We start from the raw sequence: 15,607 nt of genomic DNA on the forward strand, positions 1-15,607 counted from the left end.
TTGTGACAAGCCATCAATGAGATTCAAACCTATAATCTTCTGTTAGTCCACTGCGCCACCAGGATGGAGCTAGCATGACATGTTTTTTACGCATACAAAGCTGTTCATTTTAGTCTATTCAAACAGACCCCATTTCAAAGGAAACAAGCACTCATTAAGATCAGGTGTGGCCAATTAGTGGGCGTGGCCAACATACCTGAACACACTTAAAAAGATAGAGGATAAAGAGAGCTTTGTTAAAGCTGAGAACAGAATGTATGTTTTTAAATAACATTCTTAAAACAATTCTATGAAAGTTTCCTTGTGATTTTTATGGAAAGTTTTCTTAACATTCTAGGAACAATTTGAGAACATGGCTTTAAATAGAAACCTGTAGGAAATGTTATGCTGAAGTACTGAAATTCCCACAGAAGAACATTGTTTCTTAAATATTTGACAACATTCCCAGATGTCAAACCAGTTGGAGAACGTTCCTTAAAAAAAAAAGATCTATAAAATGTAACAATGTTTGACATTTTAGGATACATTCTCTTAAAGTCATAAAATAGCAAGAAAAACGTTTTTTTTTGTCAAGTTCCTTAAATGTGCAGAAATTTTTTCACAGCTAAGCAACTATCCTGCATCATTCCCAGAAAGTTGTGGGAAGGTTGTATGCAAAAAACCATAGGACAACCATGCTCTCACCAACCTCAAAGACCCAGCTAGCACATTTGGTTCCATGGAAGTTGAGGGAATGTACGTTTTTGGTTTCCCATTGGTTCTGGGAATGAAACCAACCGTTTCTTGACTGGTAAAACTAAAAGTTTTTAAACATTCTGAAAACGGAAGTAAAAAGGTTTTCTGTTCTGGGAACGTAAATTTTTAGGGTGCAGGGAGGTTCTGAGAACATTTTACTATGGTTTCCTGAAAGTTTTCCTGGGAGGTTTTATGAACGTTCTGAGAACAGAAATGATAGGTTATTTTGAAGGTAATTCAATTACATTTTGAGAATGTTCTCTAAATGTTGTAAATGTTTTGAATGGAATGTAAAGGTTATTGATCTTAATGAGTGCTTGGTTCCATTGAAATGGGGTGTGTTTAAAAAAAAACTGAAACAAAGCTGTTCATTTTAGTCTATTCAAAACACACCCCATTTCAATGGAAACAAGCATTCATTAAGATCAGTGTTGTGGCCAACACAGGTGGGATCAGGTGCAGCCAACACACCTGAACATGCTTAACAAGACAGAGGCTAGAGAGTGTTTTGTTGTTAGAAAGTTCTTTGAAGGTTACTTATGTTTTCTTGAGGTTTTTATGGAAAGATTTCCTAATGTTGTGAGAACATGACTTTAAATAGAATCATGGGGAAACATGCAGAAAACGTTATGCTGAAGTACTGAAATTCCTACAGAAAAATGTTGTTTCTTAACGTTCTCTGAACATTCTGAGAACATGACTTTAAAAAGAACCATGAGGAAACCTGTATGAAACGTTTTGCTGAAGTACTGAAATTCCCCTGAAAAACATTGTTTCTTAATGTTCTCGGAACTATTTGAGAACATTCTCAATGTGAAACCAGTTGGAGAACGCTCCAAGAACATTTAAAAAATGTTGATGAAATGTAACCATGTTTGAACTTTTAGGAAACGTTCTGTTAAAGAAATGAAATACCAAAGTTGTGGGAAGGTTGTATGCAAAAATAAGCATAGGACAACCACGCTCTTACCAAGCTCTAAGAAACATATAGTTCTCAGAATGTTATGCACTAGCAAAGGATCACTATCCCCGTCATAAAGGATCACTAATCCTGTCTCAAAGGATCACTATCCCCGTCGCAAAGGATCAGTAATCCTGTCTCAAAGGATCACTAATCCTGTCTCAAAGGATCACTAACCCCGTCTCAAAGGATCACTAACCCCGTCTCAAAGTATCACTAACCCTGTCTCAAAGTATCACTAACCCTGTCTCAAAGTATCACTAACCCTGTCTCAAAGGATCACTAACCCTGTCTCAAAGGATCACTAACCCTGTCTCAAAGGATCACTAACCCCATCTCAAAGGATCACTAACCCCGTCTCAAAGGATCACTAACCCCGTCTCAAAGTATCACTAACCCTGTCTCAAAGTATCACTAACCCTGTCTCAAAGTATCACTAACCCTGTCTCAAAGGATCACTAACCCTGTCTCAAAGATGTCAATTCTCTCAAAAATGTTCTACGGAATCGTTTGTTTCTTTAATGCTATGTTTATTAAATTCACTGGAATAATAGAAAAAACACAAAAATACACACACTCAGAGATACAAATACGGTTGGCCCATATACAGTAAGAAACATTATTTTGAGTGGCACCATAGAATGTTTCTGACACCTACACCTACCGGTCTACATTGGTTGTGTGCAAAGCGTGTGATAGGAGCATGTTGGTTGCATGCACCAGGTGTCAATAGACAACATCATTACTGTATTGCAAGGAAGGGCTTCTCCAGATTCCCCCTGGAAAGTGAGCTTGTAAAAATGTCCAATGCATCAAGGGAGGTGTGTAAGAAGATTTGCATGTTGTTTGCATTGCTGTTTGCATGGCAAAGACCAATGTTTGACTTGGATCCTGCTAATATAGAACTGAACCATGTACTGACACCTAGTGCATAGGACAGGGTGGTGTTAAGAGTAGGTAAACAGTGTCACACACAGATTAGAGAAAGAGGTGAATAGAGAGATGCAAGGAGCGAAAAAGGGTAAGAGGTCAAACAAGGAGGAGGAAAGAAACTTAAAGGATTAAGCAATGGCTGAAAATAAGAGAGGGTGATGAAAAGGATGAAAGGAGAGAAGTAAAGGAAATGCACTACGGGATAGTGAACGTGGGGGAAGATGAAGGGGAGTAAATAGAACAATAGACAGGAGAAAGAGAGGGAGAGATGGCGGGGTAGTGGACAGGCAGACGGATGGAAAGCTGGACAGACAGACATATGGGCAGCTAGGTGTGGCCAATAGTGCTGAGTGGGGTTGATCTCTCTCAATCCTCTTGGCTCGCTGTCTGTGTGTGCCCACCATCGGGCCACTGGCAGGGTGGCAGCATGAGCGTGGTCGGCCCGGGTGGCAGCCCTATTGAGGGGCAGTGTGATGGACACAATGCAAGCGACAGACTTGCTGCATCAACAGCATCCCCATTCCTGTTTTTTTTTTGCTGCAGTGTGCCATTTATAAACCATAAATACCCCCCCCGGCCCCTAGTGCCTGCTCGCCAGGCCTCAACACTCACACGCCCTCATACAGAGTGAGAAAGAGAGAAATAAATAAAAGAAAAGAAAGAACAAGGAAAAACGAAGAGAGTGTGCCTCGTACGTGGTGCAGTGAAGCACAAGCCATCCAGGTAAAAACAGATCTCTCTCTTTCCTCTCTGTCTGTCGTCTTGTGCTGCCAACAACTCTTGCTGTTTTCAATTATCCCTATTTATTGCTCTCCATAACCCTGTGTGCACTGTTGTTTTACCTGGAATTGAATATGTGTGAATGTATCAAATGCAATAGTGGAAAAGAATATGTAATATAGTGAGCTCCAAAATAATTGGGACAGTGACAAATTTTGGGAGTTTGGCTCTGTACTCCAGCACTCCAGGAAATAGAAATTATACAATGACTATGAGGCTAAATTTCAGACTGTCAGCTTTAATTGCAGGGTATTTTCATCCATATAGGGTGAACCGTTTAGAAATTACAGCACTTTTGGTGAATAGTCTCCACCATTTTAGGGCCACCAAAAGTATTGGGACAAATTCACTTATGTGTAATAAAGTAGTAAAAAGGGAAACATTTGGTCCAATATTCATAGCATGCAATAAATGTGAATAAACATTTGTTGGATACATTTTCTGTTTGTTTTGGTTGTGTTTCAGATGATTTTGTGCCCAATAGAAATTAATGGTAAATAATGTATTGTGTCATTTTGGAGTCACTTTTATTGAAATTAGAATAGAATATCTTTCTTAACGCTTCAACATGAATGTGGATGCTACCATGATTATGGATAATCCTGAAGTGTTTAGAAACAGATTCTATAGTTATTTACAATGAAAGTGACTCCAAAATGACAATACATTATTGGAGTATTCGTGCACGCAAAAACTACAGTATTTGATTGCACTCGAATGCCAAATGTGATACTGGACAACGCCAGAGGCTTGCTGATCTTATTGGCCAGACCTAAAGTGACCACGGCACAGACCACCTCTGAGTTAGCTGTTATAGTCCCTGTTGCCATTGTGTTAAGTGACTGACTGTGTTTGGGAATGTTTTGGAATGTAGAGGTAAAATGTCAGAGCAGCAGGGTGTACCGGAGCAGCTAGCAGCTGGAAAGAGCCAAGGAGGGGCAGGAGCCACCTATAAGGTGGGTGTAGGGTGAACTTGCAAGGTAGGTGTTAGGCAGAAGCTAATCCTAGAACTGCAACTTTGGGGAAACTTCGACCCAGAGCTACAAGGTCACTGGACTTTTAAAAAATATTGTTATATCCTAGTGTTCCCAGGGTCCCACTTTTATGAAGGGTCACTGATACCATGTATTTACAATGAAATAAGCAAGTACAGAACAATTACACCTCACTATACAGCACATTGTTAAATTAGAACTCTGTAACTTGTAGGCCTATGCAGTTTGTGCTAATGTTAAAATTGTTGTTGTAGGGCCTCCCGGGTGGCACAGTGGTTAAGGGCGCTGTACTGCAGCGCCAGCTGTGCCATCAGAGACTCTGGGTTCGCACCCAGGCTCTGTCGTATCCTGCCGCGACCGGGAGGTCCGTGGGATGACGCACAATTGGCCTAGTGTCGTCCGGGTTAGGGAGGGGCCGGTAGGGATATCCTTGTCTCATCGCGCACCAGCGACTCCTGTGGCGGGCCGGGTGCAGTGCGTGCTAACCAAGGTTGCCAGGTGCATGGTGTTTCATCTGACACATTGGTGTGGCTGGCTTCCGGGTTGGATGCGCGCTGTGTTAAGAAGCATTGTGGCTTGGTTGGGTTGTGTATCGGAGGACACACGACTTTCAACCTTTGTCTCGTACGGGAGTTGTAGTGATGAGACAAGATTGTAGCTACTAAAACATTGGATACCATGAAAAAGGGGTAAAAATTCAACAACAAAAAAACCTAAAAAGTTATTGTTGTAAAAAGGGCTTTATAAATACTTATTTATCTTATTTTACACTATGTATTATTACTTACTTAACACTGACCTGTGCCTCTCCCTGGCTTGCCTTACAGGTGGTGGTGTTTGAGTTCGAGAATTTCCGTGGGAAGAAGGTGGAGCTGTCTGCAGAGTGTAAGGATGTGATTGAGAAGGAATGTGAGAAGGTGGGATCTGTCATTGTGGAATCTGGACCGTAAGTGTCAATGATTTTGATTTCCTACATTACCCATGATGCCTCATTCGTAGCCACTTAATGTTTACCTGTCTTTCCACTACTCCCAGCCTCTTATGACACTGACTGCCCTTATTTAATTCAACCTCAGTCTCTAGACAATTAATTACATTCCTATTGAAATACATACAGTATGTACATTTCGATCACATTTACAGTTTTTACCAATTACCTTTCATTTATTATCTCACAACTACCATTTATGTACAAACAATTGGTAAAGTGCAATTACATTTGTGTTCTCAGCTGGGTGGCGTTTGAGTGCCAGGCATTTGGGGGGGAGCAGTTTGTCCTGGAGAAGGGCGAGTATCCTCGTTGGAGCACCTGGACCAACAGCCAGACTAACAACTACTTGCTGTCCTTCAGGCCACTCCGAGTGGTCCGTATGTCCCTGGAATTATAATTACAATCAGAATCAACTTTATTCACAAAGTATTTACATGTTTCAGGAATTTGACCTGGTGAAACTGTACAATAAACAGAATATACAGAGAGAATATAGACCAAATAATTTACACATAATCTACATACAGTATATAAGGATGTTAGCCTACTGACCTTAGCAACCCACAGTGGACAGGCATCCAGCTGTCATAAGATAAGACTGTCAAGCTATATATAGTCTCTCTAAACAGACGGTTTGCGTCTGGCAATGTATCAATGCTCCAGCTAAAATGTCTGTACAAGTTGGACATCAGTTGGGACAGAGGCACGGGTGGATTTAGTGATTTGGAGACCCCAGGCAGAGGCACATGTTTAGCCCGTGTGATTTATTGGGAGAGTTGTTTGTAAAAATAAAAAAATAAAAAGTTATAATTTTTTGAAATGTCAGACAAAAGACAACAAAGACAACATCCTCCCCAGACCTGTTGCCTATAGGCTTATATTGCTCCAAGGTTGACGATATCTGAGACTAGTCAAGCTAAAGGGTATAGACCAAAACATTATTCTGTCTATAAATAGGCAACTTATTTCTAAGTAGGGTTGTCAACTCTCCCAGTTTGGCCTAAAGTCTCCCGGAACTGACCTTTACCTACTGGTGGATGGTAATGTTGAAGGACTTTTATAATCTTGCATAATAAGCTTGCAAGTTTGGTTCAATCTCCAGTAGCTACCATCTTTCAAACTAAACACCAACTAAATAGCAGTGTGGAAAACAAAGCATAACCACAACCTGTTCTGATCTGTGTTTCTCCAGGACAGTGCAGATCACAAGCTCCACCTGTTTGACAAACCAGGTTACGCAGGGAGGAAGATGGAGATTGTGGACGACGACATCCCCAGCCTGTGGGTCCATGGCTTCCAGGACTGTGTGGCCAGTGTAAAGGCTCTGAATGGAACGTAAGTTCAACACCTCTACATATAATTGAGGTCAGGAATACAGTATCTCTCTACAGCTAGGTTACTGCAAGGTTATCTATCATGCAAGTGTGTTTTTTGTGTTCCATAAATGTGATTATGACTGTATGTTCCTTTTCCCCTATCCTCCCTAGGTGGGTGGGCTACATGTTCCCAGGCTACAGGGGCCGCCAGTATGTCTTTGAGCTTGGAGACTACAAGCACTGGAACGACTGGGGAGCCACGGCGCCTCAGATCCAGTCCGTCCGACGAGTGCGTGACATGCAGTGGCACAAAAGGGGCTGCTTCACCGCCTCTGCCCCGCCCCCTGCCCCCACTCCTGCACCCAACCCCACACCCCCACCCACCGCTGGCACCAGCTGAAAGACAGTGGCTGTGGCCCCAGGCTCCCTAAGAAGCCAAACCCGGGCCCCCCAACCATCCAGGGCTCCACTGAGTCTCTCCTCATCACAGAGGGCCACCAAGAAACAACGAACTCGGAAGTGAAGTGACCATCACGGACTTACCTATGTGTCTGGAGTGGAAATAATAAAGGCTTTGACCCTGATTTGGTTTGATCCAACTGGATGAGAGTGTGTTGTTTTTGTCTAACAGGAAATATTATTTGGTTTAAAGTACTTTTTTACAATATACTGTAGCCCCATTATTAGAATGGATGTAGGGTAAAACACTGACCAGCAGATGGTAATATGGAACCAGAAGACATCAATCTGCATGGGAAGTTGAGAGGAGTGTCGAGGAGAGGTCAAAGACTAATTAAAACAATCATGTTTATCACCATTTAAAAAAGTATACACTTTCACCCAACAAACTTCAGGTAGACTACGAGACATAACATTGTGAGGAGGGGTTAGGGCAGGGATGGGCATCTACAGTCAGAGAGGAAGAGACCAAACTCGGCGGAAATTCTGTCTCCATCCATCAGGTAGCTTTTTTTTTAGTTTCGCCCAACCAAGCTAGGAATTCTTGTATGGAGGTCAATGAGTGTTGAATTTGGTCAACAACAAAAAATGAATGGCTTATTTTCTACTTGAGATTTATTTAATCTAATATATGTTTTGTGTAATGCTTAAGTTGTTAAAAGTGTACTGATATAAAGTAGGACATGTGACATCCCAGCAACTTTGAGAAAAAAATATTTATATCGGAGTTGTCTCGAGATGGCTATGCATATTCATGGCATGAGGCTGGTAGCATTAGCATCTCTCTCCAAAAACCCTCATTGAATATTCGAAAAAGGATTACAATAATGAGATGTATCCACCAATCCAAAGAAAGGGTAGGTGGGAGCTAGACAGCCAGCCGTGCCGCTTTGTGGAGAACGACTCCCATTGTTAGATCGGAGAGGCATGTATCTTGTCAGTATATCCCTAATCTTTGCTAGAGTCCTCGGGGCCCAGAGTGGTGTCACACTTTCCTCCCTATCCCTAGCAAACACAGCTGATGAAACTAATTGCATTCTAAACTGAACATCATGATTAGTTGATTATTGGAGTCAGTTGTGTTAGATGGGGGAAAAGTGTGACACCAAACAGGCCCCAGAGGCAGGGGCATTTTTAGGATTTGAAGACATTGGGAGCTTAGCTCAAAGCCAGTAGGGGGTCCGGAGGCAAAGGAATTTCAACAGCTAAAATTCATAAGTTTGGTGCACTTTGAGATGAACATTGAGAGATTAGCTCTTTATCAGGTAACTTGCACTTTCCTACCTGCCACAGCAGACACTGACAGTAGTCAATTACAGTAGCAACTGTGGGTCTCTCTACCCTGGAACACATACATCTACAGTGTATTGCCAAAAACCTCTAGACCACTCAACAACATAAAACATAGACGCTGACATGTCCAATGAGACAAACTGATTAAAGAATCTAAAGGTTGTTCACACTGCAGGCCTTAATGCTCAAATCAGTTTTGTTTTTCAAATCCGTTTTGGTCTACTGACTGTCCAAACAGCAAGTTACAAGTGACCAAATTGGATGTGTGTGTACAGACAGCAGTCATTTGCTGACATGGCTACGCTAGTTGTCATAGTAATGATGGGTGTGTGCGCAGTGGTATAGGCTGATTGGTGGCGGCACTCGTGCTTCCTATCACTCAGAAGTTATGTAGCAAGCTAAGGGGACAACAATGCCTGTCATGGACATTTCCCAGTTTCTTTGAATGTTCATGGAAAATCATGCTGTAAGAACACTTTTAAAGCCTCAAAGGATAAGATGATCCAACTTCCAAAACAAATCATTTTTTTGCTAGCCACAGCAGTCAACTAGCTAGCTAGGTAACCATTTAGCTTTCTAGCACATTCACTTAACAATTAACAAGCTAGTTAGCTCCCACATGTTCTTGTTAAACTATCAACAGTGTAGCTAGCAAGCAACGAGATATGCCAAATCACAGTCTAAAAACCACTTGAGGGCAAATAAATCAGACTTGACCATTCAGACACAAGTCACATGCCCAGAAATCAGATTTGTACAAAGGTGGTATGAAATGTCACTTGAAATATCAGATTCCATGTGTTTTTGGTCTGTTCAGACTGCAGGAAAAAGAACAGATTTGAATTGGATCTGCAAATACATAGGATTTGAGTCACTGCCAATGGGAACACAGCTTAACAGTACCTGGATATTCTCTCTCTCTCTCTCTCTCTCTCTCTCTCTCTCTCTCTCACTATGTAATAATTGGAATCCATAGAGCAGCTTTAAGTGACAGTCTACTGTGTGCTCACCCAACTGCCTCTCTCCATTGCTTTCTCTATGTTGTCTGTTGTGGTCTTGTCTGTCCTCTTCTGTTGCTGTCGCTTAGCCTTCTATGTTGATGTCTATCCTCCATGTCCTGATTGTAAAAAGTGTAGAAGTAAGGCTTTTTCACCTCACCTGCAAATTCTTTGTAAACCTTTTTTAAACTTTTTAACTGTCTCTATGTCACCTGTTATAATTTGTGTAAATACAACTAGACTATAGAGCAGCTTGAAGTGATAGTCTACTGTGTGCTCAAACCCTCTCTGTCCATCTGCCCTCTTCTGTCACTTTCTGTGTCTTGTCTGTTGCTGTCTGTGTTTTGTCTGTTGCCATCTCAGGTTCTTGTTACTATCTCATTTGCCTATCCTCTTCTGTTATGGCCTGTTCTGTTTTTTTGGTGTCTCTCTCCATCATATCCTATTCTTCTGTTGCTGTCTCTGTGTCTCGTCTGGTGTCTCCATCATATCCTATTCTTCTGTTGCTGTTTCTGTATCTTGTCTGCTGTGTCTCTCTCTATCACCTATTCTTCTGTTGCTGTGTCTTGTCTGGTGTGTCTCTCTCCATCACCTATCATTCTGTTGCTGTCTCTGTATCTTGTCTGGTGTGTCTCTCTCCATCACCTATCATTCTGTTGCTGTCTCTGTGTCTCGTCTGGTGTGGCTCTCCATTATATCCTATTCTTCTGTTGCTGGATGTTTCTTATCTGGTGTGTCTCTTTGCAATCTAAAACGGTCAAGGGGATACTGGGGTAACTTAACTTGTTTGGGCCGGTGTAGTGACGACCTGTCATTCAGGGCAGGTGTGGCAGAGCTTAACAACAAACATTTTGTTTTTGTTGTTGCCTGTTTGCATGTTATTTTGGCATTAATACATTTCATATATCAGTTTGCAAACAATAAAAAAAAAAATGTTTTCTTGAGAAAGGAAGCTCCAAAATGTAGGTGTTTCAGCCTAGTTCAGTGTTTTCTGTGGTGGTGGGGCAGCCAGTAGAAAATACGGAGTGTAGGGGTTGGTAATGTTCTCTAGTTGTGCCGTGATTGGCTCAGTGTTCTGTCACTCATGGAGACACTACGACAGCGCAAAATCTACGGGGAGAGCTCAAAAATTCAAGCCCCTTGGGTTCTGCCATAGAGTTACATTAGAAGTACCCATCCAAGAAGGTTCGAGGTCTTGGGCCACAGATAAAGTGACGTCAAATCACGTTATTTCTACAGTAGCTTTGATTGGACTTATGTCTACATCATACTTTCAAAATCTTAGGTAGCAAGCTAGCAGTCATCATCATGAACCAAGTTGACAATCTACTGGCAAATTCTTTTCATATGAAGTAAAATTCGGAGAAATTATAGATAAACCATATTGGAGTTCATCGGCCATTGGAAATAAACATCACACAACAAGTTGGAAAGCGCAAATTCAATGAGTGGTTTGGAAGGAATCAGTGGCTAACTGCAAGCATTGCAAAGCAATCACTAGCCTGCTATTCAGTGGAGTGGATGTGTGGTCCAAGTCTGGGTTTAAGGGTCTCTTTTCCAAGCTTAAAAGGATAAATATTCATAATTTGCCATGCTGTTAATCCAGCATGACTTCTGCCGCTTTCAAAATAACTGAAAACTCTCAAACTTTCAGAAAAATCTGAACTCAGAACGGGGAAATCTCAGACTTCAGTGAGTTCAAGACAACTGGGAACTCTGGGGAAAAAACAAGTTCCAATTGGGAAAACACATTTTGAAAGGTCATCCAACTCGGAAATTCAAGTCAGGAACTCTGGCCTCTTTCTAGAGCTCCGACCTGAAGATCACTAATGTCATGATTTGACCTTGTCTTTTTCAGAGTTCCAAGTTGTCTTGAAAGCACCATAAATTCAGAGAATGCCAGACTGTGATGACAAAGTATGAAAACAAAATTAGCCCACAAAGGACCACCGCTCCACCTTCCTGTTCAAGTGAGCACAGCACAACAAGGTGAGTCCAAAAATGTAATGTATGCTACTTCATAAATTATTTAATATACCAGGGAGATATGTATAGTGTAGCTAAGAAAGTAATACTAAGTGTATGTTGTGTAGTAAGCTGTTAGTAGCCCATGTGCCTCACCTTAATAATTTGGTCTGTTTTCCCCTCATAATTTAGCCTACTGTTCTTACTTGGTGGTGCACATGAAGCCTATAGCCTGTTTTAGAGAAATGTCATCATCGAATATTGTAAGAGCTTTTGTTGTCTGCATATATGCACCCTTTATTTATCCTACGGTTCTGACTTGGTGTACAGGGACCTCTAAGAACGGCACATGTTCTGAATTCTGTCGCTGTACATTTCAAAAGTGCTGAACAAATAGTTATATTGACTACATCCGTTCTAGCTTGCTCATTGTCTTAATCGAAATTACGGATTGCCTCTTATCCGCTCGTCGTCCCCTTATGCCATAGTTTGTCCATCTCAATTGTCAGTAGAAACCACATTTGTTTAAGCTATGTTTTTTTTAAAGGCAGTAAATGAGGCTCAATTAACTGTTTTTCTGCCAGACAAGGCTCTGCTGATAGCCAGGTATAACAGTGGTAAGGTGTTGGGACTGCTGTTGGGACAGCTTTATGTAGGCCCTAACGGTTTGTGGTCACCGTTTGTCACCGTTATAGTCCAATTAATGTATTGTTTAGTGTTGTGTTGTTGCTTTGCTGGCATGCATCAAACCAAAACAAATGTTCTTTGCCCCACCAAGATTTACTTGCTAAAATCACCACTGGTCCTGCCCCTGGCTGCTGCTGTTCTAAGTGCTCCCCTGGCCCGCTGTTGTAATCTGTCCTCCTCCATGGCTCATCTGCAAGGTATAGTAGAGGTGCAACATGTCATTAGTTTGTTTTAAAGGGTGACTGCACTTCCTGATTTGGCCTCGTCTTTTTATTTGGTTCATTAAGAAATGCTAGCGGCCATGACTGAATTCAAATGTGAGTTGGTTTCAGGTTGTGGTTTGATGTGGTTGTCTCGTGTGTGTTCGCAGGTGAGAAGAGTTAGCCAAATTATTTAAACGATTAGCGTCATCCGGCTGGTGTGTGACCTGACGGACTCTGGATGGCCTATTGGTGGAGCTAGTTAGGGATAATAAATTATATACAGTGGGGAGAACAAGTATTTGATACACTGCCGATTTTGAAGGTTTTCCTACTTACAAAGCATGTAGAGGTCTGTCCTTTTTATCATAGGTACACTTCAACTGTGAGAGACGGAATCTAAAACATATACATATACAAACCTGGTCAAGAACTACAGGAAACATATGATCTATGTAATTGCAAACAGGTTTCTGTACCAAATATTAAGTTCTGCTTTTCTGATGTATCAAATACTTATGTCATGCAATAAAATGCAAATTAATTACTTAAAAATCATACAATGTGATTTTCTGGATTTTTGTTTTAGATTCTGTGAGAGATCACAGTTGAAGTGTACCTATGATAAAAATTACAGACCTCTACGTGCTTTGTAAGTAGGAAAACCTGCAAAACCGGCAGTGTATTAAATACTTGTTCTCCCCACTGTAATGTAAATGAAACAATATTTTAAACATTAAATGCTTTCACTATTTGTGTATGAATTTCTACAGTTTATAGTTGTTTTGAAGTCATTGAAATTGGGAGCTATTGGAATTTTAACGTATTGTCCCATCTACATTGTATAATTTACAGATGGTCCCTAAAGAGTCCTATAGGGATATCCAAAGTCAAGCCAAATTTACCACATGCATTATGATCGGGTAGCTTGCAGCTGCACTTCGAATTGATGAAAACTTGTGTGCTGCCAGCTGTGGTCAGAATTGAAACAAACCCAACCTTAATTTACATTGTGATGCAGTCTAGTCCACAAGTCTCACAAAACTCAGTTTTGGACGAGACTGAGCTTATGACCACAAAAATATTTTTTTTACACCTTATGGTACATTTTGACAGTAGAATAAATGCTTCTGACTCATAGCAATGCCACATAGGCTGTTTTCTTTTTTTAGGGGCAGTTGCCTTTTAAAGTTGCTGTATACTGACACGACCTGGGCAACTGGTAACTGTAAAGATAAATTCAAGTGTCCACATAACAGAGCAACATAACTCCAAATATGACAGATAAGAAGCTAGTCTATAAGAATATAAAGAGACAGGAGCCAAAACATTTGACCTGTAAAATGGAATAAGACCACATTAACCAGGTTTCATCCAACCTTTTTATGCGAGAAAAGTACAAATGTTCTGACAGGGCTGATGGTAACAGCAAATTTGTCAGTAAAGTTTCCAAAGGTCGACAAATCAAAATACGCCAGACAAGGTGGAAACTTTGTCAGTAAAATGTATTATGTGAGAAAAAGTGCTGGAAATGCTTTTATGTGCAAATATTGATATAATATCCATCATAATGAAGTAAACTTGGAGTCACTCAATGACATGGTTCGTGGTCCTCCCACTAAGACTCGGGAAAGAATGCAGTTTATTAAACTACAGATTAAATAAGTTATGGGCTTGATGCATTTGATGCTCCTTTCCAATGAATATTGAGGGTCTCATTCTGTTGACATGATGATCCATGCTTGGATGCCAATGGATAAATTAAAATGATTTTGCTCTTTTGTCCATAATAACCTCATAATTTAGCCTATACCTGCACTGTATCTGCAAGCTGTTGGCTAGAGAGCACATGCCAATACCACAGTTGGTACATTCACTATATAAACACACCATTTTTTTGTTAGAAAACCATCAGTAGAGTTGAAAATGCTATGAAAACGCATTTAACTTGTACTTTTGCTATTCGGAACGTGGGAATTTAACCGCAAATTATCTTAATGAGCACTACATCATCACCCACAGCATTTTATCCACAACAAGTCAATTTGATGGAAACACCTCTGCTGGGAAAATGTGCATATTGTTTTTATGCTGATTTTAGAATATTTGCATGAAAATCTGTTGCCAATGGTATTTTGGTATTTTATTAGGATCCCCATTAGCTGTTGCAAAAGCAGCAGATACTCTTCCTGGGGTCCACACAAAACATGACACGTAATACAGAACATCATTAGACAAGAACAGCTCAAGGACAGAACTACATACATTTTTAAAAAGGCACACGTAGCCTACATATCAATGCATACACACAAACTATCTAGATCAAATAGGGGAAAGGCGTTGTGCCGCGAGGTGTTGCTTTATCTGTTTTTTGAAACCACGGTTGCTGATTATTTGACCAATATGAGATGGAAGGAAGTTCCATGCAATAAGGGCTCTATATAATACAGTACCTTTTCTTGAATGTGTTCTGGATGTGAGGACTATAAAAAGACCCCTGGTGGCATGTTTGGTGGGATAAATGTGTGTGTCAGAGCTGTGTGTGTAAGTTGACTATGCAAACAATTTGGGATTTTTCCACATAGGATGGAAACCTAGCTTCTAATTCATTTCATTTTGTCAGTTCTACCAGCTAATGTGTGATTTTTAGATTACATAACATTTGAGGACACAATTTAAGGGCCTATGTACAGGTAACTGACAATAATGGAAACACTTGAGTAGATGAGGGATACAAAGTATATTAAAAGAGGTGCTTCCACACAGGTGTGGTTTCTGAGTTAATTAAGCAATTAACATCCCATCATGCTAAGGGTCATGCATAAAAATGCCCAGGTGCCCATTATTTTGGCTACCATGGCTATAAGAAAGTGCAGAGATTTTGAAAGAGGGGTCTCAAAGGAGCATAGGGGGTTTAAAGGGTGTGCGTGTTTCAGTCACCATATCTCTACCCAATTGAACACTTAAGGGAGATTCTGGAGTGGCACCTGAGACAGTATTTTCCACCACCATCAACAACCAAATGACGGAATTTCTCATGAAAGAATGGTGCCACGTCCCTACAATAGAGTTCCAGACACTTGTAGAATCTATGTCAAGGCGCTTTGAAGCTGTTCTGGCGGCACGTTACCCAATACCCTATTTAGACACTATGTTGGTGTTTCCTTTATTTTGGCAGTTACCTGTATTTTCAACATTTAGTTCACATACAATCTAACCACAAAGCTGGCCATCTTTTCCACTCTCTTTCTGGCTGCCCTCCCCCTTCCCTTCTAATATAAAGTTTGTTTATTT

The 15,607-nt window shown here is 40.8% G+C and overlaps 1 protein-coding gene across 1 annotated transcript; it reads left to right on the forward strand.

Moving 5' to 3' along the window:
- Positions 1 to 3,205: 3,205 nt before the first annotated feature.
- On the forward strand, positions 3,206 to 7,315 carry LOC112254773 (beta-crystallin B3-like). The gene is made up of 6 exons (XM_024427609.2): positions 3,206 to 3,352; positions 4,284 to 4,365; positions 5,232 to 5,350; positions 5,636 to 5,768; positions 6,588 to 6,730; positions 6,883 to 7,315. Exons 2-6 carry the CDS (start codon positions 4,291 to 4,293, stop codon positions 7,109 to 7,111), a joined length of 699 nt encoding a protein of 232 aa, XP_024283377.1. The 5' UTR covers positions 3,206 to 3,352; positions 4,284 to 4,290; the 3' UTR covers positions 7,112 to 7,315.
- Positions 7,316 to 15,607: the final 8,292 nt, after the last annotated feature.

This window comes from Oncorhynchus tshawytscha, linkage group LG07 (genome assembly GCF_018296145.1).
Source record: "Oncorhynchus tshawytscha isolate Ot180627B linkage group LG07, Otsh_v2.0, whole genome shotgun sequence".
Taxonomy (NCBI): domain Eukaryota; kingdom Metazoa; phylum Chordata; class Actinopteri; order Salmoniformes; family Salmonidae; genus Oncorhynchus; species Oncorhynchus tshawytscha.

Coding starts and splice junctions, on each gene's coding strand:
- LOC112254773 (XM_024427609.2), top strand. CDS start 4,291: ATGTCAGAGCAGCAGGGTGTACCGGAGCAGCTAGCAGCTGGAAAGAGC. Junction 4,366..5,231: donor GGGCAGGAGCCACCTATAAG/GTGGGTGTAGGG, acceptor CTTGCCTTACAG/GTGGTGGTGTTTGAGTTCGA. Junction 5,769..6,587: donor CCTTCAGGCCACTCCGAGTG/GTCCGTATGTCC, acceptor GTGTTTCTCCAG/GACAGTGCAGATCACAAGCT.